The 22,707-nt window shown below is 39.8% G+C and overlaps 1 protein-coding gene across 4 annotated transcripts in view; it reads left to right on the top strand.

Annotated features, from left to right (window-relative positions):
* Positions 1–469: 469 nt before the first annotated feature.
* Positions 470–22,707, top strand: part of LOC139982572 (transcription elongation factor SPT5-like) — a 35,204-nt gene continuing 12,966 nt past the window's right edge. For 2 of the 4 annotated variants that reach the window (XM_071995484.1, XM_071995488.1), the window contains exons 1-16: positions 539–680; positions 1,687–1,786; positions 5,879–6,329; positions 8,107–8,242; positions 8,966–9,097; positions 10,338–10,437; positions 11,010–11,230; positions 11,895–12,086; positions 13,341–13,522; positions 13,925–14,082; positions 15,611–15,766; positions 17,578–17,675; positions 18,622–18,691; positions 20,131–20,256; positions 21,292–21,414; positions 22,066–22,165. In XM_071995484.1, the coding sequence (XP_071851585.1) occupies positions 1,727–1,786; positions 5,879–6,329; positions 8,107–8,242; positions 8,966–9,097; positions 10,338–10,437; positions 11,010–11,230; positions 11,895–12,086; positions 13,341–13,522; positions 13,925–14,082; positions 15,611–15,766; positions 17,578–17,675; positions 18,622–18,691; positions 20,131–20,256; positions 21,292–21,414; positions 22,066–22,165 (2,305 nt within the window). In that variant the 5' untranslated portion in view covers positions 539–680; positions 1,687–1,726. Of the gene's footprint in view, positions 494–528; positions 681–1,686; positions 1,787–5,878; positions 6,330–8,106; positions 8,243–8,965; positions 9,098–10,337; positions 10,438–11,009; positions 11,231–11,894; positions 12,087–13,340; positions 13,523–13,924; positions 14,083–15,610; positions 15,767–17,577; positions 17,676–18,621; positions 18,692–20,130; positions 20,257–21,291; positions 21,415–22,065; positions 22,166–22,707 lie in introns of those variants that run through there. The other 2 variants (XM_071995487.1, XM_071995485.1) reach the window with 2 other exon arrangements.

Below are 22,707 nucleotides of genomic sequence, written 5' to 3'. Positions count from 1 at the left end.
ACTATTTTCTGCGCAAGTGCGGTACAAACAAGCATCTATGTTACGGATGCCTTTGTAGCACTCAAATAAGGGAGGTTTTAAAAAGACATTTAGTAAAACTCAAGACAAGATCACGTTACGTTTAGCGACATGCTATCTATTTGCTAATACCGATTCATGATTCTACATGGATTTAATCATATTTTATTATCACATTTAGCTGAAACCTAAAGTGTTGATTTTAATTTATGGTCGTACCAAGGACACCGTATCATACATAAACATTAGATTTCATCGATGACGTAACGACTGACATCCAGCGTTCGCTTCAGCTCGTATGTACTGTGTGCAAATTTGTACGATGTTGTAATACAGTGCATGCCAAGTGCAACGAGTCCCATATATAACATTTATTGTACGCTTTTGTGTACGTAGGTTCCAGTGCTTAGGATGGGCCAATACAAAATGTATGAACATCACATGACGTGTTTACCCGCCACGACAATGGTTAAAGGTTATATACATATTCAATGCCAGGCTTGAACATGCCAATTTATAACTCATGTATGCCTGTGTGAGTAGCAAATATCCATCTCTCACAGAATGCAAAAAGGCCAGGATCAGTATAAATAGGATACACTTATTACTTGTGTTGTAATGAGTCTAGCATTATTGTAGAGATCAGCGCTTGACACAAACAGGTTAGTTTTAATTGTTAAGAATAACTCCAATAAACCACGGCAGTATACTTAGTCTTCATGTCAGCGTCACGTAAAGTATGATCAAACTAAAAGGCCAAGCGTGCCCATACCGTACTTTAGGCTACCACGTTTGTCGTTGAACTGAAAGTGAGACTGTTTGCTTCAGACAGAGTTAGATAGATTGGTCTTAGTTAGGATATAGCCTAGCTTTATTGATGTTCACAAGTCACATAGGCTACTGTACTTTTCTGTATTTAGGCTTACTTGCCAAGGCAGTACTCTGCAACCCAAGCTAGTCCCTAAGTAGGAACACTTTAGCCTAATGAAGGACTGAAATGTGTCTAATGAGTAAGGGTTACCATGCGATCCGATTAATTTAGATTGACCCGTTTTTTTTTGCAACAAAACTTTACTGACTGACCAGCAAACTAAATTGTTCCAATTTTCGAAAGCCCAAATGCCTTTGTGACCTGGTTGTATGCCTGTTTTATCACCAAAATTGTTCTGTCCCAATCATTCAAATAATGTAGCTATAGACTGTTATTATTATTAAAGGCTTTGAAGACTTGCCCCAAACCGCGTGCTGCCGTCTATAAAGTTAACTTTCTGTTGCTTGCAAGTAAAGTTTTCTTCTTGTCGCTACAAAATGCAGACAGTAATGAAACGTGATACCTTGTTATCTATTATCTAGACCTGAGATGTCCATTACTGCTATGTTTACTGTGTTGTGGGTATTGACCGTATCTGCATGTATTGACTGTGCACTCGTGTCTAATTACCGACGGTAGCATGCTGTGTGTATTTTCTGGGATCGATGGTGGTGTCCAACACTTCTGTTAAACCTCATACAAAACTAGGTCAGATTGCCGGCATGAGACGTTTCTTTTTGCGCGAGTCTTCAATGCCTTTAAGCATCATATACACACCAAGTTGTTGTATAGAACTGATCTAGTGTCAGCATCTCCACTTGAAGATTATCGCTAAAGTTGTGTATTTTCTTCTCCAGAATTTATAGACATCTGTGAGCTTCAAGCACTCGGGTAGACATGTCGGATAGTGAAGAAGGGAGCATTATCTCAGACGATGGAGGCAAGAGTGATGGAGAGGTTTGTTACATTAAAGCTACATAAATTTTGGAATGTTTACATGATTTCATAAGTATGTATGTATGTATGTATGTATGTATGTATGTATGTATGTATGTATGTATGTATGTATGTATGTATGTATGTATGTATGTATGTATGTATGTGGGCCAAAGCCAAAATTGGTCATCCTCAAATCCCAAAAGTAAAGTTATTTCTGTGGGAGAAATTTATTTTGGGCTCATGGCAGTACTAATTTTCACTTCAGAATAAAAAAAAAAAAAACCTGAAAAATTTCGTTATCAGTGACATAGAGGTCGTTGAAATCTAAAAAGATGCGCACTAGGTGCGAGGGACGGAATTTAGTCTTATTGACCTAGCTGAAAATAAGGATGGGTGAGGTAAATTTGGTTTCTGTAATTTGGTGTTCATCTCTAGTGCAAATTATTCATTGGAAAAGTTTTGAATTTTTTTTTAATAAAAATGAAGAAAAATAGGAAAAAGCGGTTCAAAATTCCGTCCCTCGCATTTTTTGACACAATTTTTTTTTTGAGAGAGAGAGGAAATAGTACAATATGCATAAAAATCTGCAAATTATCAACTATCAGTGACTTGAACATCTGTAGTGATGAAAGAAACTGAACAAAAATATGAATGGTGCATTATGGGTAATCAACATTTTCGCGAGGGACGGAATTCAGTGCGAGGGACGGAATTCTGTTACAGTTTGGTGCTACACGTCTGTAGTCCTAATCTGTTGCTAATAGAAATAGTTGGCAGAACATATGCGTAAATTTCAACGACACAACTATAGCAGAATTAGACAGCATGCTGAACTTGCAAAGTTGAAGAAGGCACTTCCAGGAACAAACAGTGCTATCTATCATCCAAGTGGACTTCAGCGAGAACTATGCTAACAACTAAAAGAATGAAATACAGTCGGCATACTTTGGCCACGAGAATTTCATATTGTACACTGTTTGTGCATGGTACGCTGAAGGTGAGGAAGGTGGAGTGCAAAACCTTCTGTGTCATCAGTGATTATATGTCACATGACAAGTTCTAAGCTTTGCACTTCAATAAAGCTATCATTGAAAAGGTCCAACAATTTGTCCAAATCTGGATTAGAGGTTCAATTTTGGTCCGATGGCTGTGCTAGTTTAAATCAAAATATTGCTTTTACTTCCTTGCCACCCAGTACCCATGTGACATTCCAATAACATGGAGTTATTTTGAATCTCACCATGGGAAGGGCCCAGTAGATGGGGTGGGGGGAAAGATAAAATCAAGTGTGTACTGTGATGTCAAAGCAGGTAAACCTTCTCATCACAAGTGCCAAGCAGTTTGCAGAATATGCCAACATAGAGTGAATGCAACAGATACATTCTATGTAGCTGCATATGGCATAACCGTGCCTAGGCTTCTATGCCAGACAAGGTACCTGAAGTACCAGGTACACACAAGGTCCATTTTATTGACCGTACATGCAGTAATGGTAAGAGCAAACTGACTTTCTTCCTACAGAGTCAGTTTTGTGAACCAGTTGAAGAGATGCTCAGGGAGCAGTTGTATGACTTAAATGATGGAGTTGAAAGTCAGGTAGTCGTGAGCTATGATCAGGAACCAGATCCTAATCTGAATAAAGTGGAAAACAGTGGTCAGGTTGAGTAGAATGGGGATCAAGATCAAATTGGTAGTCAGCTGGTAAACAATGATCAGTTACCATGGAAAGTGGTGGGTGGGTGATAGTTGAGTATAATGGTCAGTTGTATCCAGGAGAGGTGGAAAACATAATTGTCAGTAATTCACAGGTTAATGCCATGGCAAAAACAGGGAAGTATTGGAAGTGGCCAGAGGCAAAAGACCTACTGTGGTATTCAAGGGATATGGTGAAAGGAAATATAGCCCCTGTTCTCCCTGTATGCTGAACCAGAGACCATTATTTGTGTAATGAATTGTAAGCATTCATATCAATTCGTTGCACTATGGTGAGCTGTTTGTTGATTTCCAAATCTACATCATATCCAAGAGTTTGACATGTTAATGTTCCAATTTATATTGAATTGCATTGATGTTTGTTGTGTACAATAGTTCATTTTTCTTGTTAATGACAACTTAATGAGTTAACATCATGATGGGGGAAGAAGTTTTTAACTCTTTCATATGCTGTTTGGATCCAAATCTAAGCAGAGTTTTGTTAATGAATATGTGAATTGTCAATTTGAATTACAATGGTGACTTTGTTTCCTTGTATAAAGTATAAATGTTGAATTTGTACAGTAAATTAGTTTTCAGTTTCCAAATTTAAAAATTATATATTGTCCCACACTGTTGTATACACCTACAATATAAAGGTGGAAAATAGATTTAGTATTTGTGTTTGGTTTAAGATTCCTCATTTCGGGGAAGTGGTGGATGGAGGTGACTTAATTATTATTCACCAAGGCATTTGAGTGGTGAGTGATGGAATGAATTTCAATTTTGATTCCAATTTACCTACATTTCACCAATCATCCCATCACCACCCCTTCACCCCCATCTGTTCCTTGAATGTGTGTTCATTAATTGGATTGTGTAATTTGTGATAATATTCCCACTGCTTGTGGGAGCTTGGCAATGACAAACTGAATTTACAACAGCTTTTTCTCTAATTAATCAACATAAACAGCAATTCCGTCCCTCGCATTCCGTCCCTCGCGCTGACTTTTTTTGTGAAATTAAAGCGTAACCTAATTTAGCTATGAGATTTTTAAAACACATTTCAGTTAATATCAGAAGAGTAATTGATCTTGTTATAAATGGTATGATTGGATATAGATTCCTCCTAAATTTGATAATAATACGTCAAATGTTTGGAGTGCATGCACACCCAGTTTTTATCATTCCGTCCCTCGCGCCAATTAATGTTCGTTGCTATGGCAACATGTTAAATTTTGAAAATGTTTCAATTGTTTTATTATGTTGTATGTTACTCTCTTTATATAACCTACTACTGGATTTTTCATATTTCACTACTGTTGAGCTGGAATATATGGAAACGTTTATCAAATTCCGTCCCTCGCACTTACGGAGGTTTTGGCTTTGGCCCATGTATGTATGTATGTATGTATGTATGTATGTATGTATGTATGTATGTATGTATGTATGTATGTATGTATGTATGTATGTATGTATGTATGTATGTATGTAAGTATGTATGTATGTATGTATGTATGTATGTATGTATGTATGTATGTATGTATGTATGTATGTATGTATGTATGTATGTATGTATGTATGTATGTATGTATGTATGTATGTATGTATGTATGTATGTATGTATGTATGTATGTATGTATGTATGTATGTATGTATGTATGTATGTATGTATGTATGTATGTATGTATGTATGTATGTATGTATGTATGTATGTATGTATGTATGTATGTATGTATGTATGTATGTATGTATGTATGTATGTATGTATGTATGTATGTATGTATGTATGTATGTATGTATGTATGTATGTATGTATGTATGTATGTATTTTAGATCCTCCTGTAAGCAGGAACTCGCGAAGAAGCCATCATTGGCTTATCAAAGCCGCAAGCTGACCAAAGAGAGTCTCTTAGATTCATATTTAACGTCCATGATTATGAATTGTCAATTGTCAGCAATTCTGAAACTGGACGACATACATTACTCTTGGATTGACTCGAACTTTGGACCTTATGATTCAAAGGCACCGGCGTTAACCACTGAGCTAACACTCCCTTAGCTAACACTGAGCTAACACACACCTAGCCATAAGTAGGCTAGCTATAAGGCTGCTTGACAAAGTTGTCGGCAAGAGAGAAAACAAACGTTACACTCAGCTGAGAGTGACAGCAAATGCAATTGAATCATCGATTGAAAAAATGACTTAGCATTCAGAGAGCAATGTCTATGGAATTTAACATAAAATCTGACAGACATTGCAAATTCTGCAATTTGATTTCATTTTGTGTAATACTCCTTATATTGTGCTGTAGACCGCTCAGTGGTGAGATTTGGTTGTAGTAGCCTTGTGTGGCATCTTATATCGTTACTATATAGTTCAACGAAGCAATTCCTCTTTTTATCCGTCCATCTCAGGAAGAGGTCGGAAGCGGGGGCAGTTTACCGGGTAGTCCAGTCCCTTCCGGTGGAGACAGCCCCGTGGGTAGTCCAGCGGACAGTCCCATAGGCAGCCCGGTCGGGAGTCCCGTGGGAAGCCCGTTGGGCAGCCCAGTGGGCAGCCCGGTGGGCAGCCCCCTCGGCAGCCCGATCGGCAGTCCGTTGGCGGAAGTAGACGACGAAGACGACGACATGATGGGCAGCGAGGCGGAGGAGGTTCCCGAGGGAGAGGAAGGCGAGATCATAGAGGGCGCCGAGGAGGAAGAAGAGGAGGGGGAAGACTTGGACGAAATCGACGATGAGGAAGACGAGGAGGAAGATGAGGAGGAGGATGAAGATGACTTCGTGGTCAACGAGGGGAGCGGTCCTCCCCGAAAGAAGAGGAAACGCAAGACGGGCGGAATTATGGACTTCATCTTACAGGAAGCAGGTAAATCTCTTACATCGTTTTCTTTTGCACTTTACACCAATTTTAAAGGCATTGAAGACTCGCCCCAAACCGCGTGCCGCGCTCTGAAAAAGTTAACTTTCTGTTGCTTGCAAGTGAAGTTTTCTGCCTGTCGCTATAAAATGCAGACAGTAAGGAAACGTGATACCTTGTTATCTTTAGCTGGACCTGAGATGTCCATCGCTGTATCGTGTGTACACTGTGCTGTGGGTATTGACCGCAGCTGTATGTATTGACTGTACACTAGTGTCTAATTACCGACGGTAGTATGCTGTGTGTTGATTTTCTGGGATCGATGGTGGCGTCTAACACTTCTGTTACACCTCATTCGAAACTAGGTCAGATTACCGGCATAAGACGTTTCTTTTTGCGCGAGTCTTCAGACCATTTAACTGTAAGTTAGTTGTGCAAGAGCTAACTTGGAGGGATGTTTGCAATAAACTCTACAACTTGAGTGAAGTATATATTACTACTTTTTTGCGTGGTGTTGTTACCTGAAAATAAAAACCCAGGTAATAATTCTCTGGAAATTCATTTCCAGAAGAAGAAACAAGGGGTCAGTTTATTGACAAATATCTGCATTGTAAAACATTGCATAATTGCATAAAAATCCAGTAGTCCAAATTAACCGTTACTCAGCACTGTGTAAGACCATGTCATTGATTTTGGGGTAACCACATTAACTATAGAAAAAAAACAGAGAGATTATATTAATGCTATCTTTCATCCATGGGAAGTAGAGTTCACATTTGTTTAAGCCATCCTCATCCTGTCTCCAGGCACAGAATTATTTCTAATCTGTTGTAGACCATAAAAAAACACTGCTGGTATTCCAGTTAACACATTTTTTTTTCTTGAAAAATGACCACTTAAATATCTGAGGCTCGTCACTGAAAGTGGCTGAACTACTTAGTCTAAACCATTAGGTCATTTCCTCAGATCTGGTATTCCAGATTGTACATCAATAACACCTCTTTTAGTCTTGAGAACCCCCCTTTAAATATCCGAGGCTCATCACTGAAAGTGGCTGAACTGGTAAGTCTATGCCCAAAGACCATTAGGTCATTTCCTGGGATGCAAACTCACTGAGAAAAAACATTTGAAACTTCCTATGGCAGTAAATAACATGGTCGAAGTAAATTAACACAAGAAGGAATGGTGTTGTATGCCATCCAATTGTGCTGTTGTTCAAATAAAGTTAAAAAGAAATGCTTTGCTTGAGTTATTAGAAATTATAAAAGAGTGGATTTAGTATTATCTAATGGCCCAAACTAAGGAGCCAACTTCATTTTCAGTCCATCCTTAAAGGAGCATTTCAGTGGTCCAACAACTGTATAGATGAATATCGTGAAATCTGAAACAGAGCGTACAGAAATGTCACCAGCTCTCAGTTGCTTTTTTTTTGGGGGGGGGGGGGTTTGCATTCTAAGACTAAACTTCTGCTTAAAGTCATCCTTTGATTTAGTGAGTTGTTATAAAAATAAAATTTAGTGGAATAAAAAGTTTGGTCCCACGAAAATATAAGTTAGTTGCTTCATTGATTCGGTTAAAAACCATTAGCAGTTAATGCAACATGATTTTAACTAATTTTATCCATCTTTGCGAAAGATTGCTAGATTTAAGGTAATAAATAGTTTGTCCGGTTCCAAAGTCTTGCCTTCCACGGTACAATGTGGTTTACATAAAATACCACAAGGTCTGGACAAAAACCGTAATGTCGATACATATAGTTGTAATTTACAAATTTTTCTCATCACAGACGTCGACGAGGACGGTGGTGAAGATGAGGAGGAAGATGGCTGGGAGGAGGGCGCCAAAGACCTGATCGACCGAGAACCGGCTGTGGTTGACGACAATGAACTGCACGGCGCGCACAGGCTGCAGCAGATATGGAGGTAAAAGAACGCTAAACTGTGAAACAGGGATGTTGGTGGGAACTTAATATAACAGATAAGAGAAGTACCGGATAGGAAAATTCCCTTGTCGAAGTAGCGTGTGTGTTAACAGATATAGAGGTAAAAGATCACTAGGCTGTAAAACAGGGATGGGAACTTAACATAACCTATAAGAGCAGTAACGGATAGGAGAATTCCCTTGTAGAAGAAGCGTGTGTGTTAGCAGATATGGAGGTAAAAGAACACTTAACTGTTAAACAGGGATATTGGTGGGAACTTAATATAACAGATAAGAGCAGTAACGGATAGGAGAATTCCCTTGTCGAAGAAGGGTGTGTTAGCAGATATAGAGGTAAAAAGAACGCTAAACTGTAAAACATGGATATCGGTGGGAACGTCATATAACAGATAATAGCAATAACAGATAGGAGAATTCCCTTGTCGAAGAAGTGTGTGTGTTAACAGATAGAAGAGGTAAAAGATCACTAGGTTGTAAAACAGGGATATCGGTGGGAACTTAATATAACAGATAAGAGCAGTAACGGATAGGAGAATTCCCTTGTCGAAGAAAACGTGTGTAACAACCCACTTCATTTAATTTCCATTAGAGTCATTACCCTATAATTTGTTGACTAGATTTTCAGGTAAAAAGTTTCTGCCAAGATCCATCCACCAGGCTATGCCGTATAAACGTTAACTTTCCATTTTGTACAAACTCCTCAGTCAAGAGAACGAGAAAGAGATCGAAGAGTACTACCGTCGGAAATACGCGGAGACGTCGTCCAGCAGCGGCTATGCGGCCGAGGAAGAGTTACCCAATGCTATCACTCAGCAAGGACTACTGCCCGGTGTCAAGTAAGTATGTATATTATGTATGTATGTATATTAGATCCTGCTGCAAGCAGAGACTCGCGAAGAAGCCTAATTGGCTTATCAAAGCCGCAAGCTGACCGAAGTCAGTCTCTTACATTCATATTTAACGTCCATGATTATGAATTGTCAATTGTCAACAACTCTGTAACTGGACAACATACATTAATCTTGGGGTGACTCGAAACTCGGGACCTTATGATTGAAAGGCACCGGCATTAACCACTGAGCTAACACTCCTAAAGTACCTGGGGAACACCACTAGATGAGTCCTACGAGTACCCATATATATAAGGATTACATGTAGGAATTACCGCCTTGTGTTATTTAAGTATAATTTAGGGTTGCGGTCATTTCCTAACAAAAAATGAAATTAAAATCCTGTCCCGTTGGGTTGTATTAATATCAAGAAAGATCGGTTTGAAGTCTTGAGAAAAGTTGGTTTGCTTTTCTTAACGAGATGGACGCTTTCCCCGGACCTGGCACAACACGTCAAGAAGATATCCCGCAATCTAATGAAGGGATGGATGCGGTTAAGAGGTGTTAAACTGCTCTGGAAGAATTATTATAAGAAGAGTTGAAAGAGTATTTAAACATTTAAATCCAACACAGACAAATTTTTTTTGTGCCTTGTAGTGCAATCCTTATGTTTTGACATAGCACACGTTTGTGCCTGATTTTGTTGTATGGTGTAGTTTTCATCTGCAAAGTAAAGTTACAGATGGCATATCCCAGTACATTTTATTATAAGGATTAAATGATTTAATATGATACCATCAGATTGGGGCAGTTTAGTGCTGTGGGTATTGGGAGAAGCCCTTTCATAGCCCTTGTATATGGCATACCCACTAATTTGAGAAATATGTATGTTGGGTAGTCTTGTGACAACACTGTGGTCAAGTGGGATCGAATGGTGGTGTCTAACACTTCTGTTACACCTCATTCGAAACTAGGTCAGATTACCGGCATCAGACGTTTCTTTGTTCTTCAATGCCTTTAAGGCAGTGACTTGGCTTGAGATCTAGAGATTTCACAGCGGATCCCTGGCTGGGATAATTTGGCTGTGTCCATCAGCAATGCACCTGATCTCAGTCTCCCCCCACCGACCCCTCCACCCCCACCCCCGTCTTCACGCACCCAGGTCCACACAATGGAACATACGAGGTTAAGAAAGAAAACCTCAGCACGGTCAATACTTGAATATTTATTTTCTTCCTTTTTTCAGGGACCCCAATTTATGGATGGTAAAATGCAGGGTTGGTGAAGAGAAAGTCACAGCCATGCTGCTGATGAGGAAGTTCCTGGCTTATCAATATCAAGACGAGGTAAGCGACCTTTGACCCTCAGGAACTCTGCGCACTTGTTTGTCGAGCAGTCGGGCGGAAGTGATTGGAGTTTTTGCAGCAAACATGGAAAAGTTGACTTCCTTTTGAAACCGTCTCGAAAGAGTCTTGACGATTCTGTCGATGTGAAAGTTTGAGTTAGACTATCGCTGATTCCCGAATCTGTGTTTCAGTATCTATATCTGAAACTGGTGTCAGGTCTAAATAATTTTGTGTCCCACAACTTTAGCAGATGTAATTTTTTTGGCTAATTGCATGATTTGGTCAGCTGACGTGAACGAATACATTATGCTTTCGAATACCTCATCTTTCAGGGAACAGGTGGAGTATTGTAACCACCAGAATGTGAAAGAACGCTGTGTAAATGGTTGATCATCCACAAGATGGGTAGCATTAGTTTGATCCTATTTAAAATATTTATATTTTATATTGATATTTTCATGTATTTATACTGGATTTTAATCAACTTGAAAGTAGCCAGTTCTGACTGTGTTCTGGCCAGAACAGTAGCCAAAGTTGTGTCAACCTCCGATTGCGTCCTCTTTGCTTTTCAGCCGCTCCAAATCAAAGCCGTGGTCGCCCCCGAGGGCATCAAGGGAATGATCTACGTGGAGGCATACAAACAGACCCACGTCAAGCAGGCCATCACCGGGGTCAGTAATCTCCGATACGGTCAGTGGAAGCAACAGATGGTCCCCATCAAAGAGATGACCGACGTACTCCGGGTCGTCAAGGAGACAGCCATCTTGAAACCGAAATCTTGGGTCCGACTGAAGTGAGTAGGACAAGAGTGACCGTTACTGACACCCTGAAAGCCAGGTTCTGTTATTACCGCATCCCCTCCCTCACCACCCCTCCACACCTTTAAAAGGAAAGAAATTATGGTGGATTAAAGTTTTTTGGTCATCCCACTGCACCTTACTGCAGTGCACTGTTCACTATTGCAGAATATGATATGAATATGTCTCGACCAAGTTCAGTTGTAGCGTGAGTGAAAGTTTTGGACCTAGAGGTAGTTTCTGTTAGGATTGTTCAACAGAGGGAATTTGCTCGTCCCCCATCTTCCCCCCCCCCCCCACTCTCTCCTTCCAATCATTCAAAACAATGAAATTTTTGATTATCAGAGGTCTCCAGCCAACCTACTGCATTATACAACACTGTAATGCTGGTGTGTGCTGTAGTGTACTATACTATCTTGGCTGTAATTTAGTGTGCCCATATATAAATAGCAAAAGGTCACCCATGGTGGTAGTAAAAATTAAGGACCACCTAGATTCCACAAGGATTTTTATCACTATGGGATCTTGCTCTCCTTTATCCCCAACCCCTCCCCCTGCCCCCAACCACCATCTTCAATTTGCATTCCTTCATAAATGAAACATTAATTTTCACCGGAATCGATTTACAAGTGTTTATTTTTGTTTATGTCCCTCCCCCAGGAGAGGTATCTATAAAGGTGACTTGGCCCAGGTGGACTACTTTGAACCCTCGCAGAACCAGGTGACCCTGAAGATCATACCCCGCATCGACTACACCAAGCCGAGAGGGGTCATCAGGAAGGCCCTGACCGACCAGGAGAAGAAACGGAAGAGGAAACCGGGGGTCAAATTATTTGACCAACAGGCGATACGGTTAGTCGAACATTTTCAGCAAATTTGCAGCCGTAATTAACAGCAAAATCAAAGGGCCTTCACGAGAAAGCTTTGCCTGGTGTTCCCTAGGGTTGTCTATACCATAGGTACATTAACTCTGTTGTCCCATCAAAGTAAGCACCTTACACGAAATACAGAATAATATATAAATCAAAGGCCTTTAAACTGAAACCCTTGCCTCCATACGGTTCTCTAGAGTTATCTACACAAATTAAGTTTTTATAAAAAAAAAATTAGAATTTTTTTAATTTTTTTGTTCCCCTAACATGGTTTTTATCAAAGTTACTACCCTATGTTATATAGAAAATAGTACGCATTCACAACGAAACTATTGCCTAGTATGCGCTAGTGTTGTCTATCCCATTGATTGTTTTACTTTGCGTTCCCCTAACGTGGCTGTATCAAAATTACAACCCTACACAAAATACAGCTATAATATTTATATAAAATAGAAGTTCTTTTACGATGAAACCCTTACCTCCTGTTATCTAGAGTTGTCTGTCCCATGGATGGATTCACTTTGTCACCTTACATGGCTTAAAGTTACAACCCTACGTGAAATACAGCTTTAATATACAAAATAGAAGGCTTTCACAAAGGAACTTGTGCCTTGTGTTCACTATAGTTGTGTTCCCTTTTACAGTGCAGGCTTTGTCAAAGGTACTACCCTACATAAAATACAGCGTTAATATACAAACTTACAAAGAAACATAAATGTTTTTCAAGGTTTTTCTATCCTATGGATCTTTTACTATTTTGTGTTCCCTTTTACAGTGCAGACTTTGTCAATGTTATCAACCTACAAAAAATACAGAGTTAATATACAAACTTAGAAAGAAACATTAATGTTTTTCAAGGTTTTTCTATAATATAATAATAAATGAGACTTATATAGCGCCAAATCAGTAGACAAAAGTCACTGCTCAAGGCGCTCTACAAAGAAAGCAGATTAATTTACAAAAGATCATGTGAAATGTAGTAGAAAGTTTAGAGCATGTTCGAATGTGATCAGGTAACTTGTTCCAGAGATAAGAGCCAGAGTATTCGAAGCTTCAAGCATGGTTTAGGGACAGTTAAATACAGTTTGTTGGAGGAACGAAGTGTGCGAGTTGGAATATATGGCAAGAGAAGTTGCGACAAGTACACAGGCTGTTCCAGATGATGAGCACAAAAAGGTGAGAAGAAGTAGTCCTATGGTGCTTTTAACTCTTTTGTGTTGGTTCCCATTTACAGTGCAGTCGGAGGGGAGGTCACCACAGACGGTGACTATCTGGTATTCGAAGGAAACCGTTTCAGCCGGAAGGGTTACATGTACAAGACGCTGGCTCTAAGCGCCATCATCTACGATGGGGTCAAGCCCACCCTCGCCGAACTGGAAAAGTTTGATGACAAACCGGAGAAACTCGACATACAGTGTATCCTTGCGATTTCGGTAGATTTTTCACGGCTGAACGGTTTACTTTTTTCCAAAGAAGAAATAAATTTTTGGGTTGAAATCGATGAAATGACATCTGTCTATCTTTGATTCTCAGATGATAGCAGATAGATAATAAACATTTTTTCTTTTTAGATCATTATAAAAATATATACCTGAGTGTGCAGATTACAAAATGTAACCAAAATTTCATTTTGCTTTGGAAATAGCAGCTAGTTACTTTCAACTTAAAAAGAAATAGTTTGCATTGAAGATCTCCCTTAAACTCAGCAAAAGTAGTTTAATACTGTCATTTTTTAGGAAATTAAAAGTTCATGTTTCGCAAATGCAGTTTGCGAGATTAACATCGGAAGAGTATTTACCCTTAACAGCCAATGAACAGTGGCTCCAACGAAGAAGACTGGGTCAGAGGTCATACATAACTTTGCCCCAGGGGACATGGTACAGGTGGCCGAGGGTGAGTTGCTTCACCTCCAGGGACAGGTGATCACCATTGACGGTAACAGCATCACCATCCTCCCGAAACACGAGGACCTCAAGGTAAGATCAGGGACGATTTGGGGTGAGGGGAGGGGGTGTTGTCATGAAGCAGGGATGAGCCTGGGGTAAAAAAAAAAATCATGGAACTTTGCAAAAATTGTGGTATAGGCTCCAGTTTGCGTATGCTACAGTGTGTTTGGATAATAGTTTTTGTCCCCGAGGTAGAAATCACGGAAAAAGCTCATGTCTGATGAAGGAAATCAAAGCACTGTATCGTTATTTTGGGGTAAGAAGAAAGTTCATTGGAGTATGAGAGGTTTGTTGGAAGTTAGTTGGATGGTTTTTCCTCAGAATAATTTTTTTTTATTGGTGAATGATTGATGTCTTGGTGAATGGAGAAAACAATATCAATGTTTCTTTGATGCACATAAGGAACCTTTAGGGAAATAATTTAGATTTCAAATTTTGTGTAGCAAAGTTCTGAACTTGTGTCTTTGTCTCTTATAAAAATAATATGGTGTTCTGTTTACTACACGAGCTATTATACAACTCTGCCCTTGTATATCGATATCGACCATTTTGCGTAGCATTTTTTGCGATACTATGGTGTCCTGTGTACCACACGAACTGTTATACAACTCTGCCCTTGTAAACCGATATCGACCATTTTGCGTAGCATTTTTTGCAAAACTATGCTGTCCTTTTCACCACACGAACTGTTATACAACTCTGCCCTTGTAAACCGATATCGACCATTTTGCGTAGCATTTTTTGCGATAATATGGTGTCCTGTGTACCACACGAACTGTTATACAACTCTGCCCTTGTATATCGATATCGACCATTTTGCGTAGCAGTTTTGCGATGTGATACAGGGAATAATATTTTTCATTTCATTTATTTGTTTCTTCACAATATAAATACAGAGAAGTTAACTGAGTGACAAAACAAATCAACAACAGGGAAAATTGTGAAAGGAAGCACTCCAAAAATCCCAGAGGGCTTGTCTAGTAGAGCGCTCCAATAAGTAAATAGAGAGAACATTACAAGAAAACAGTATAACACTTATATCCACCCACACACCAACCCAATACGTATATCAAGTATTGCATCGCAAAGTGCCATACAAAATGGTCGATTTGCTACATTAACAAACTTGTGTAAAGATGTAAATCTGTGTTCTACACAGGAACTATAGTAGTCAATGCTCCTTCATAGCCTTTGAATATGCTACGCAAACTCTAGACGCTAAAATTACCCCTCGGGATACTGGATGAAATTATTCTCTACCTTTAACGTAAGACCGAGGACTTTCGGGTAACGTGACGGGAGAGAAATGGCTGTGTTATTTCTTTCACGTGAATCAGAACTTTTAGCGGGGTTAAGAGGAGTGGAGTGTTAAGATGGTATCTAGGAGGTTTACTGCAGGGGTGAAGATTATTCGATTATTTTTGCTTTGAATTTCACCGTGGACTGACGAAAAAAGTTCCCTCCTGTAAAATTTATTATTCTGAATCGTACAGAAAGGGAAAAGAATCGCTGTGTCACGGAGACCTCCGTAACGTTGTCGTTTTTTTCCCTTTCCCAGGACCTGTTGGAGTTCCCCTCCCACGAGCTGCAGAAGTTTTTCCAGGTGGGCGATCACGTGAAGGTCATCGAGGGTCGTCACGAAGGGGACACCGGTCTGATCGTGAGGGTGGAAGATAATGTGGTCTTCATGGTCTCGGATCTGACGATGGACGAGGTGAGCAACGTTTTCAAAGATGAGGACAAATGCTGGGTAGAATTCAAGTCGTTATTAGAATTCCTGTTAACCTAGGGGCAAATGTTTGACATTTTGACAGGAGACCTCTTAATGGTGAAATTTATGTGGGACACAAAATGTTCTGCAATGGTCTAAGCCCTAGGTTCTCAACCTTTTTCTATCCAGGGACCCCTTGAGATAAACTGAAATTTTTGGAGGACCCCCGGACAGTGACCGACGACCTGGGGAGGGGTATAAGGGGAGGGGTGTTCCCCTCCCCTTTTGATTTTTTTTTCAATATTTGAGGGTTAGATGCGAAATGGTGCATTATTTTGTGACTTTTGAAGTAAATTTATGTTCAAGAATTTGTTTAGAAATGCATTTTTCTGGGCCTGGAATGCAGTTTTCCTAGACCTGCAAGTATTGCTAGGCATAGGCCTACTTGGAAATCCTTACTTTCAAATTATATATTCCCAATTAAATGTTAATTTGGAAGCGATGATTTGTCAGGTACAAACTGGTTGATTCTGCATGAGGTCAGGAGAAATATGGGTTTTCTTTGTCAGAGATAGCTGCAAATGGCACCGTTTTTTTTTGGTGTCAAATCCAAGTTAGTTATAACTTTACCTCCACCAAAGCCTTATAACTACCGCGCTTCGCTGTGTCAACAGTGAGCAACGCATCATAGTTATTGCTCTGCATATTAGGATGTATAGTGTGCAGTTAAGTTATACACAACACTCGGGTGGCATGTTATCCATACCTTACCGAATGTATACCTTAATGAGAAACTATATAACTTGTTTTCATCGGGGAACGCACGATTCAACATTTATCGACTACTGACGATACGGTCTGATCATCAGGGTCCGACGTATTGACGGCTAGCCTAGCCTAGATTTCTAGAGGCATACATACTTCTTCCTTCGACTATATCTCTCATTCCATTTTTCACGAACCTCTTCGGCTTTCGCGGACCCTTATTTTTTTCACGGACCCTTATTTCTTCACGGACCCCCTGCGGACCCCTTTGCCCTCACGGACCCCCAAATAAATTTCACGGACCCCCTAGGGGTCCGCGGACCCCAGGTTGAGTATCCTGGGTCTAAGCAGTTAAAAACTTGCTAAGTATATATCCAGTGAAAGTTGTAAGGTTTCTTAGTTTGTGCATGTTACATGGTTTGGTCCGCATAGTTTATCGTTCAAAATAACATAAGTTGTTAGAACCCATTGTTTTTTTTTGGGGGGGGGGTGTTTTTGTTTTTCCTTTACGTACATTTTTGTGAAGTTTTAAGATTTCTTACTGTGTGTATGTTACATGGTTTGGTCCGCATAGGTTATCGTTAAAAATACACAGTTGTTGTATAATTGTAGAACTCATTGTTTATTGTTTTTTTGTGTGTTTCTGTTTTTCCCATACATACATTTTTGTGAAGTTGCAAGATTTCTTACTCTGTGCATGTTACATGGATTGGTCGGCATAGGTTATCATTAAAAATAACACAGTTGTTATATATAATGTAGAAAATTGTTTTTTTTGTTTTATTTTTGTGTGTGTGTTTCTGTTTCTGTTTATCCCATACGTACATTTTTGTGAAGTTGTAAGGTTTCTTACTGTGTGCATGTTACATGGTTTGGTCAGCATAGGTTATCATTTAAAATATCACAGTTGTTATATAATGTACAACCCATTGTTGTGTCTGTGTTTTTGTATTCCCCATAAATACATTGTTGGGAAGTGTTTGTATATAAACTTAAACCTGTCATTTTGAGGTTTACAGATGTTCATTATTTGTCTTATTCTCTTTCAGATCAAAGTCGCCCCTAAGACGTTACAACTGTGCCAAGAGATGGGTACAGGGGTAGACTCCATGGGACAATTCAGCCTTCAAGATCTGGTGCAACTAGAGTAAGTTTATCCAAGATCATTTCTCTATTGTATTATTGTATTATTGTACTATTGTACTATTATTATTCTATTGTATTATTGTGCTATTGTACTATTGTACTATTGTTATATTGTATTATTGTATTATTGTACTATTGTACTATTATTGTTCTATTGTATTATTGTACTATTATTGGTCTATTGTATTATTTGTACTATTATTGTTCTATTGTATTATTGTATCATTTACAATACCATTGCTGCAGTCTAGCCCTCATCTTGAGTCACTCTGTGGCTCGAGGTAGCGTACCGTATTCTGGAAACTGCAATAAGTGCAGTCAGAAAGATGCACATGTAATTCACAGTTTCTCAGAGGGGATAAGTCTATACTACACATCCCCTTTGAGTGTGTTTGTGTTGAAGAGGAGCTTGGAGGGTAGGTTGTGGGGGGGGGGGGGGAACGGCCAATGTTTCATTTTACCAATCAGTTCATCACAGGGAATTTCAATCTATCGTCAAGGTATTTCATTGTTTTCAATATTCGAAACTTGTCGAGCTGGTTTAGATGTCATACTTTATATACAGAAAATGATTTTTCTGGTGAAGAAAGTGAAAATTGCCATATCCATAAGCCCTAGCCTGCTTCTCCCACATTTGTGGTTGCTTAGGTGTTGTAAAAATGACTGAGAGATTAATATTATTATTATTGATTATTGATTATTTAGAAGGCTTAATATCTTGTAAGATTACCAAACCCTCCCCCCCCCCAATTTGAAGTTTTGAATTCCTACTGGTTTACTAACAGTAAATACACTCAGCTTGTCAATGTTTTCAGATAGTTAAGTATTAATTAGCAAATATTACATTTCTATGTGGATAAATGATTCCAACTTTAAAAAAAAAAACAATGACATGAAGAGGGCAGCATTGGTTGAGTTGTTTGATGGTTTGTTTATTTACCCTTCAGTCCACAGACGGTCGGGGTAATCGTTCGACTGGAGAAAGAATCCATGCAAGTCTTAAACATCCATGGAAAGGTAAGCAATTTACTCGGATGATGGTTTTTTTTGGGGGGGGGAGTTTTTTTTGGGGGGGTTCATTTCATTTAAGACAAATAGAAAGAAGGGATGTTGTGTTATAGTACTAACTCTACAGGGTTGTGACCTATGTGTGAGAGACTGGCTGGTGGCAGTAAGATGAACGTATTCATTCATTCATTCATTTATTTGTTTCTTCACAATATAAATACAGAGAAGTTAAATAAGTGACTAAACATATCAACAACAGGGATAATTGGGAAAGGAAGCACTCCAAAAAACCCAGAGGGCTTGTCCAGTAGTGTGCTCCCATAAGTAAATAGAGAGAACAATACAAGAAAACAGTAACACTTATATCCACACACACACCAACCCAACACGTATAACCCACCCACCCCACCCCCACCACCCACAATACAGAAATATACCCATATACATACATACAAAATTGAATAAAAAATACACACGCATATATATATATTAGTCTATGAGTATACATATGTACATGCAGGTTGTGGAAATGAAACATGGCTCAGTTATGCGAGAGACAGGTTTGTAGATTGCAACTAAGCAAGGCCCGTTTAATAGTAACCGTCGTCTCATTATGGTTACATAATTTAACGGTTCAACCCATCAATTTGCGTATTTACGTAGTGAACTCCCTTAGACAGACTTGCTTGTAGCTTACGATTCATATTGGGTGACTATCCAATTTTTATTAAAATTGATTTGAAATTAACTAGAGCCATTTATCAGCGAGTCACTCCACATTAATGTTTAGTTTTGTCAGTACCAGCCATTTTTCCCTGACTCAAGTAGAATTGCCAGCTTTAGTCAGGTCAGAGACTGAAGACACTGTATAATCTCTATGTGGGAAAGAACTGAATACAGACTATGTAAGAGTGGATGCACTGTTATAGAATAAATAACTCAATTCCAGGACTTGTGACAATAACTGATATTAATGAAAGTACAACACTTAATCGTAGCTTATTTTCAGATTGGGTGACAATCCTGTTTTCATGTATCAGATTGTAACAGACTAATTAAGAGTCGATTGACTGTTGTAGGATGAATAACTCAATTCCAAGACTGGTGTGACAATAACTGATTTTTATAAAGTAGCACATGCCGTCAAAGCTTAGTGTCAGATTGGGTGACAATCCTGTTTTCAAGTATCAGATTGTTCACACCTGAATAGTCTAATTAAGAGTCGATTGACTGTTGTAGAATAAATAACTCAAGTCCCAAGACTGGTGTGACGATAACTGATATTTATGAAAGTACAACATTTAATCATATCTTAGTGTCAGATTGGGTTGCAATCCACTTCTCAAGTATCCGATTGTTCACAGCGACAGCGATTTCATTATTTTAAAGTTTCCACGACAACTTTTCACTCTCTATTCCTCGACTCGAACCCCCTTTTCCGTCAACAGTTGGTTCACGTGAAACCGCAGGCTCTGTCCAAGAAGAAGGAGAACAGGAATGCGTTAGCTCTGGACGCAGAACAGAACAGCATACAGTCCAAAGATATCGTCAAAGTCGTGGACGGACCCCATTCGGTAAGACAGCTCGGAACATTTGTCATTGTTGAAAGGAGATGTCTAAATGAAATCTATTGTCATAACGAAACTGAGGTGTCATAACTTGTAAAATGTAAATGTATATCTCAAGAAGGGAATCATGGGCAGACTTCATATTCAGTGTGTACGAGTACCACATTGTTTAAAAGAAGCCTATTGTTTTTGGTGAAGGACAAAGGTCATTTGGGGTCACCGGGGGTCAAATTGTGAAAACCTTGTAATCACGATATCACAATACTGGAAGCTTGGGCCAACCTCTAATTTAGTGTGTAGAAGTACCACATTGAGTTCAAGAAGCCTACTGTTTTTGGTGGAGGTTGAAGGTCATTTGGGGTCATCAGAGGTCAAACAGTGAAACCCTTGTAAACATGTACACCCTCACTACACATTACGTCAGATGAAGAAAGCTGCTCATGTTACATAATCAAAACCACAATGCATTTTTGCATTCTGGTTTAAATAGGGACCCCATTTGGTGAGACAGCTGGGAACATCATCATCGTTAAAAGATCTCCAAATGTAGTTACTGTTAATAACGAAAATGTGGTGTGATAACTTGTAAAATGTAAATGTATGTCATTGTTCTGGCTCTGTGTTAGTGTAAAGGCACAGGATGAATATAGCCAGTCGGGAACATTTTCAAATGTCCCTACACTGTAAGGGAAATTCACCCAAGATATATCCTGAGGACAAGAAACCATTTTATTCTTTTGACCTTTTTAAAATAATGACCCCATTGGGTGAGACAGCTCGGAACATCAGCATTGTTGAAAAGAGATCTCCAAATGTAGTTACTGTTAATTTAACCAAAATGTGGTGTCATAACTTGTAAGATGTAAATGTATGTTGTTGTTCAGGCTCTGTGTTAGTGTAAAGAAAGACACTGGATGAATTCAGCCAGTCGGTAACATTTCATACGTCCCTACACTGTACTTTTTTTAAGGGAAATTCACCCAAGATATGTCCTGGTTCACAAGAAATCATTTGACTCTTTTGACATTTTTTTCCAAACAGGGGAGACAAGGTCAGATCCAACACGTCTTCAGGAGCTACATCTTCCTTCACTCTCGTCTGATGACGGAGAACGGCGGGATGTTCGTCTGTCGGGCCAGACATGTGGTCCTAGCTGGTGGCAAGGTAGGCACCTCATAAAAGAGCCTCGAAAATTTAAGCGATTGCGTATCGTTCAAAGAATTGAAAAAGCCAAAAAAAAGTGGCAGTTAGAATCAATCAGGGATAGGTTTTCCCCGTTATCGGATCGCAATAATGCTATTCAAAACGGGCAAATTAATAATAATAATAATAATAATGTTCAATTTTTATAGCGCTTTACACCAGCGATAGGTGTCAAAGCGCTTTACAGACGTTATATTACCCCTGGTCAATGATAACCTGTCCCAGAGACAATCCCTCCAGACGGCTTCAGTTATATACTGCGCCCAATGACAAGTTACCTCACAGGTACCCATTCAACCCCTGGGTGGATAGAAGCAATTGAGATAAAGCATCTCGCCCAAGGACACAACGTAATGAACTAGGCAGGAAAATTATTCTCGGTTAGTTTCATAACCTTTAAATCGTTGAAACTGGTTTCTGGCCGATATCCAACTTATCGACCTTGTATCCTAGGTGTATAATGCTGCCAATCTCAAATGTACCGGGTCCAGGTCAAATTTGCACATAAAATTCGTCCTGTATACTTTATATATACTTATATATGTATATATATATATAATGATGATAACAATTCATTCAATACTCTAAAACTCCCTTTTTCCCCAAATTCAGAGATCTGATGTGACACCAGCAGCTCCAGGAATGGGTGGGATGATGTCCCCCAGGATATCGAGCCCCATGCATCCCAGCAGTGGCGGAGGACAGGATCAACGTAAGTCACACGGAAATGGGTGGGATGGTGGGTGGGATGGTGGGTGGGATGGTGGGTGGTGTGCCCCAGGATATCGAGCCCCATGCATCCCAGCAGTGGTGGCGGACAGGATCAACGTAAGTCACACGGAAATGGGTGGGATGGTGGGTGGGATGGTGGGTGGGATGGTGGGTGGTGTGCCCCAGGATATCGAGCCCCATGCATCCCAGCAGTGGTGGCGGACAGGATCAACGTAAGTCACACGGAAATGGGTGGGATGGTGGGTGGGATGGTGGGTGGTGTGCCCCAGGATATCGAGCCCCATGCATCCCAGCAGTGGTGGCGGACAGGATCAATGTAAGTCACACGGAAATGGGTGGGATGGTGGGTGGGATGGTGGGTGGGATGGTGGGTGGTGTGCCCCAGGATATCGAGCCCCATGCATCCCAGCAGTGGTGGCGGACAGGATCAACGTAAATCACACGGAAATGGGTGGGATGGTGGGTGGGATGGTGGGTGGGATGGTGGGTGGTGTGCCCCAGGATATCGAGCACCATGCATCC

Source organism: Apostichopus japonicus, chromosome 16 (assembly GCF_037975245.1).
Source record: "Apostichopus japonicus isolate 1M-3 chromosome 16, ASM3797524v1, whole genome shotgun sequence".
Taxonomy (NCBI): Eukaryota; Metazoa; Echinodermata; class Holothuroidea; order Aspidochirotida; family Stichopodidae; genus Apostichopus; species Apostichopus japonicus.
This window is presented reverse-complemented; position numbering and strand designations above follow the sequence as displayed.